General features: G+C 37.3%; 1 protein-coding gene across 1 annotated transcript in view; it reads right to left on the bottom strand.

Moving 5' to 3' along the window:
- The window catches only part of IQCH (IQ motif containing H), a 68895-nt gene that overhangs the window by 43009 nt on the left and 19886 nt on the right, over positions 1-6000 (bottom strand). Inside the window, exons 7-8 of the mRNA XM_026040538.1 lie at positions 1207-1318; positions 384-512 (exon numbers count right to left, since the gene is read on the bottom strand). Of these exons, the coding sequence (XP_025896323.1) occupies positions 384-512; positions 1207-1318 (241 nt within the window). The remainder of the gene's footprint in view (positions 1-383; positions 513-1206; positions 1319-6000) is intronic.

Below are 6000 nucleotides of genomic sequence, written 5' to 3'. Positions count from 1 at the left end.
TAATGAAAAGGAGTGGTTGAAAAATAATTGTAAGAGCTTTAAAATCTGTAGGCATTGCTATTAGACCCTCTGCTCAGCTGGCTCACCCTCCCATCCATACCACAGCCAAAACTTCAGGTTCACGTGCTTAAAAATGTACAACATTCATCTAGGAACTGACCGGGATTTTCAGAATGAACAGAAGCCAAATCCTCCCAGGGATTTAGAAATCCAACTCCSATTCAAATAGGAGACACGGGAAGCCTATGCATGTCTTGATATACTTGGTACGATCTAGAGTTTGACCAAGTACTCATTAGTCAGCTGCCTTCTTGGGAAATAAGAGAGACTGAAAGTGAAGTTGTACAGGCAACTGATGGGCGTTATCAACCCTCTGCACTCACCTGCAACTGACTTCTTGTGCTGCTCGTGAAATTCATGGAGAGGAGCTGGTTTAGACACAACAGGAGATGACTGCAGGGTTATCTTTGCTGCTGGAGGGATCAGCCTCCTTTCAGTCAGGCTCAGAATACCTAGAAGGTGATGTTACTGAACAAATCATTTACACTCCAGTTAGGAACTAAAAAAATTAACTGCAAGAAAAAAATTAATGTCAGACTCAAATTCTTCCAATTCCAATCAAAACTAATAAAAAAGCAGTGATTTTCTTTCAATGATGAAATTCAAGGGAGGTAAATTTTGCCTATAAATGTTGACACATACATAAAATATATTGTAATAATGCTGTTCGGAAGGARCAGGGACTTGCAGAATAGCAGTTTAATATACAGAAGGTATTAGAACGAACTYGTGTAAACCACAACCTAGTAATGATTATGGAGTGATTGTTAAAATAGTCCAAGTATAGAACTTACTGAGATCGAATGAGCAATAACCACATATTAATTATGTCTGTTTAATCTGATCATTTTATTTAGTCAAGAATTCTCTCACACATAATTACTCTTCACAGGAGAAGCTGAACTCTGCACAATGCAAGATAACTGGTTCAGGGAGGAGGGCGCTCGATGCACAACGTTGTCCTGAWGATCTCTGCTGTATGTGGTAGGTAAGTCACCTGAAGCTGGCCTCTACCCTTGGCAGCCTTGGAGATCCTAATTGTTACAGGTTTGGAGGTGCCACAAAATCTAATTACCAGACACATCCTTCAAACAGCAAGCCAAAACGCATTTGTGAAATACATCTGGTGTCTGATAACACACTCACCTTTCTTTATATCATCTTCAAGCAAGGGTAAAGGAGAATCCATGTGGTGAAAGGCAGGCAAAACCCAAAGGTTGCTAACTGTGCAACCCTTCACTATCTTCTGATTACACATCTGGAAGGAACAGAATTGTCCTTTAACAAACAACAGAAATTCTGAATTTGCAGAAGACAAAGTTTTCTRCTTAYRTAATAYTAAATAATAAATACAATTTCTGCTATGAATAGTTTCATTAARGTTTAATAATGTAGCAGTACAAGCRCTAATTTTACTACTTAYGAACATGTTGCAATATTGTCTRCTGTCATTAGTAATTTAAAATAAAGTTAATTAAATCCAATCAATGTMTTGTGATGTCTGCTATTCACAAAGACTGCAGGAAGTTTGCTCAGTTTTCATGAGTACAGTGTAAACATRGAATTTCTTGACAGAGCAGCCCTTGAAATGTGTGCACAGACACCAGGAAGCAAGAATGCACTTTCAAACATGTAAATARATCTTTACTAAGAACAATATTAATAAAATTGAGATATACACAACTGCTCACAGTAACTATCATAGACTTCTGAAGTTTAAATGCTCTTTAATTACAATAGTGACATAGCCTGTTAATGTGATGGGGAAAGAAGTGCCACACTAGCTGTGCTAATGTAGGGATTAAACTTCCTTCCCCTCTCAAACAATCCTCATGTTTTTACAGGCCAGGAACTGAGACAGTGACAAATGTGACTTTGGATAGTGACAACACATTCTTAATATGAATATCATCCCATATGGAGAGAATATACAAGAACAGATCACAATTTCATAAATAGCCATGAAACTCAATAGGAAAGTATGGCATAGTTTTGTGGATGACCACAGATGGAATAGGCTACCACCTATTCCATTAGGCTAACAAGAGAAAATCCTACGTTGGATAGAAAGCTTTGAGCCTAATCCCATGTGCTGACCAGCTCCTTGATTTGCCTTGTTAAAAGATAGKTCCTTATGAATGACAAATTAGCTTAAAATAATACTAAGTACATAAAATCTGAAAGCTAAAGAATATTGGTAGATCTACAAAAYACGAATAATAATACTTGCCTCCTTTATAAAGCAAATCAGGACTTTCTGGTTTAAAATATTAAGTTTTAAATCATTATTATACTTGGGTACAGCTTTTAGTAGAATGGATCCAGGCCACRATTTGAATCTTTGGGCACTGCTGTTTTGTAATTAGCAAGTAACATCAACTTCATAAAAAGAAAAAGGCAATTCTAAAGAACTGTTTGTAATTCTAATAGGAAAATGGAATAGATCAACATAAACTATGATACTTTTTCCTCCAAATTTCTGTAATAACACTGTCCACAAAAAAGACATTAGGGATATAGAAAATATGCAGGCTTCATCAGAACAGAGTCTTTCAAAGAAATCACAGGTGCTTGTTTTAGTTATGGCCATTAGGGGCATTATGCTTTAAGGGATCTAGACATATGAATCTCCATGCCCTTGYGTTGCAAGAAAATGGCAATAAGCACATAACAAAGATTAACTTTATACCAGCCAGCACATATGAGGAAAGAGAACAATAAACCAGTTTCCTACTCATTCTCAGGTCCAGCAGTTTACTGAGGACACAGCAAAAATATAAAAAGAATAAAATTTAATTAAATAGYGACTCCATTTACAGGCTATTGCTGTTGTATCAGTAAAGCAGCACGGATTTTACTACTGGCCAGTTTTACCCYGTTTTATATCCCAGGAGTTTGGGGATGAAAATCAGCAATACAAAATGGGTGTTACACTTGTGTTCATGCAAACACCATAGGTCGCAAAGGAAAGCAACTCAGGTCCAGCGGACAAGTTCAGAAGCAGCCTACAGGTTCTTTATTTTTACCAAAGATACTGAACTCCTCTTTGCTGTATCCTTCAATTGCTATAAACTACACAGCAGGTATTAGCCAAAAAAATTAAAAATAAAATAAAAAAATCAGATGAAGAGGGTTGAAATCTAAGCATTTACCCTGCAAAAAGCCACTATGTTTAAGTAAATTGCATAATGTGGGCAGCATAAGGGGACTGATTCCAAATTATYACCTATAAGAATTCCCTCTGACCTGTACATCCCTCTTGCGCATTCTTTCAGCATCCTGTTTTACCTTATCAGCTGTTTAATGACTTGACGACTTCAATGAAAAATGAAAGCAAAATAAAAATTGCATATTCCAGAATTGACGGCTCCTAACTAATATTTTAATGTTTGTAGTGTAGAGAAAAAAAAAATAAAGGAAAAAAACCACGACCACATCTGTAGGTACCTCACCACCACCCGCTTGCAAAACCCACACTCTAAGAGCTGCAATGCTGTGTTTACTGCTAAAGGGCAACTGGAATTTCAGGCACTTTCTCTCCTGAATCATGTTTTTAGGGAAGTTTGTTACCAACATTATGATTTGCCAAGCATATTTTTATTATGTCAGCATACAGTGTGCTTGACCATCACACTTGTACTTTTAAAGTATAAGATTCAGATGGCTGAAAAAGGAAAAAAAAAGAAAGGAAGTTTTATCATGGGTGATTCTATTAGTGTTGATAAACTGCAAAACAATAGACAGACAAGGCATATCAAAAAACCACAGAGCTTGATAGCAAGGGCAGAAGATATATAACCTAGTAATCCGACATTTCACAATAACCTCCAATTGGTATTCGCAAAATATTGACTTTTTCTGTCTTACCAAGATTTGTCATACAGAGCTGACAATCCCTAGAAAAGGAAGGAGAAACACAATGGAAGGACAAGAATGATTTTCCAGAGGTTTCAAGGAAGCTTGTTAAGCAGGAGAGCGCAGGATGTGGCCTGTTAAGACCATTCATTATTTTGTCCATCATTAAAGTGGAGGCAGGTGTTGGCAAGTACCTGAATGGCACCAGGATGGAAATTCTGGCTATTGAGGGAAAGGACAGACAGAAATCATACCAGCTATGGGCTATTAAGCCAAACCAGTCAAATCAAACCAACTCACGTACCAAAACACACCCCTCGGAGCTTCAACCATCCTATGACACTTGGTTGGTCCAGCAACTTCTACTGTGAGAAAGAAACATATTTTGCAGTCAAGCTAAATAACCTTTGACTATTTGATGATTTCATAGCACCTGATTTTGGTACTCTAAGAACCTGCATGTGGAATCAGTGCAGAAGTGCCTAGTGCCAAGTAAGCAGCAAACTCCTCCCTGTGTCAGTAGAGCTATTCTCAAATTAGGTGAGTCAAATGTGCAACTGTCTCTAAGAAATTCAAATAACTTGTAAAAATGGCTGCCTTACAGTTCTAATTAAAGCAGATTTTGAGTAGGAAAACTATATAGAAAATTCAAGCTTGTCCTCCTTATTTCAATTTGCACATTCCATCATTTTGTCTACCTAAACATTAACATTCCATTAGATGCAACAGAAGTATAAATACATACTATTTTYCTCTTTTTTAAACTGAAAGAAATAAATTTAGATTTAAATGAAAAGTCCAACACACAACCCTAAATATGGAGCAACTAAGCATCTACCTATGAATTATTTTGATGCACTTTAYAGCAATCAAACTAACCAGAGACGACTCTGAAATAATTAACTTTGCATATATTTGAAAAAATAAAGCTTTACTCCTTTAAGCTGCCATGGAAGTTAGCTACGATGGCTTGCTGCTAGCATTCCCAGAAATTTACCTCTATCAAAMCCCTGCCATGGCAGGTGCAAAAGAGAATAGCTGCAGAACTTYGGTGAGCGCCACATCTGTTTTTTGAAAGAGGGAACAGAAGCAGCACAGAAGGAAGTAAGGAAGATAATTGCTGGCTTGAACTGCAACGCATTTTACTTGTGGGCAAAGGGCCAGCTTAGACGAGGCAGCAAAGGCAGCCCATCTTATTGGGATGCAGGGATGGGCCCGCGCTCCCGTCCGGGACAGCTGTAACGCAGCAGCCCATGGCAGCGCAATCAGGCGCTGCTACGGATTCGGCTGCACCCCTACCTAGCAACGTGACAGTCCTKCTCCAATTCCAGATGACAAGAACTGGAGAAAAACTTAAAACAAATGGTGACCTTTTCAAAAGATTAATTTGTTTACCAACAAAACGTTCTACGTCTGTCATCTGAGATGGGGGTGACCTTCACATTCCCATTTCTAGGTTGAGAGGATGCTGACTATAGTCATCTGTTAAGTTAACTCCATCTCACCAATTATTACTCTCTTTATTTTTAGTGACAAGTTTTATTAATTCACTGTGCTGCTTATTATGGTTACACAGCATAATAGGAATGCAACAAGCTTGCTTTGAATTACTGCAGCGTAGCATCAATTTGTTTAAGTCTCTTTCTGTTACCAATGCCAAATTATGCTTTGACTGTAATTATAGMCATATGCATGGGCTTAAAACACAATCAGGTTCTCAGGATCAAAAAAACCCAAGTCTTTTACATCTACAACTTCTAGGCATTTGAAATGCGATTACTTTATAGTTTTGGAAATGAATAAATTTTCAGTGATAAACATTAGTGATTAATGTGATGAAAATGMTGAGTAAAGAATGAGTAGCTAAGGATATGATTAGAATGGTGGCACTGGAATAAGTCTTGAAAAGACAAAAAACTAACAGCCCCCACACACAAACCAGAAACAAAATCGCTGCCATCAGTACAGCCATTCTATAAGATGCAGCTCATAAGGGCAAGAAATCATCACCATATTAAATTCTACCTCATGAATAAATTAAAAGGTTCCTAAGTTTACATTATAATATATATTTATATGAAAACA

Source organism: Nothoprocta perdicaria, unplaced genomic scaffold (genome assembly GCF_003342845.1).
Source record: "Nothoprocta perdicaria isolate Ctin4 unplaced genomic scaffold, notPer1 scaffold_26, whole genome shotgun sequence".
In the NCBI taxonomy this organism is placed as follows: domain Eukaryota; kingdom Metazoa; phylum Chordata; class Aves; order Tinamiformes; family Tinamidae; genus Nothoprocta; species Nothoprocta perdicaria.
The sequence above is the reverse complement of the archived record's forward strand: the minus strand, read 5'-3'. Positions and strand labels throughout refer to the sequence as shown.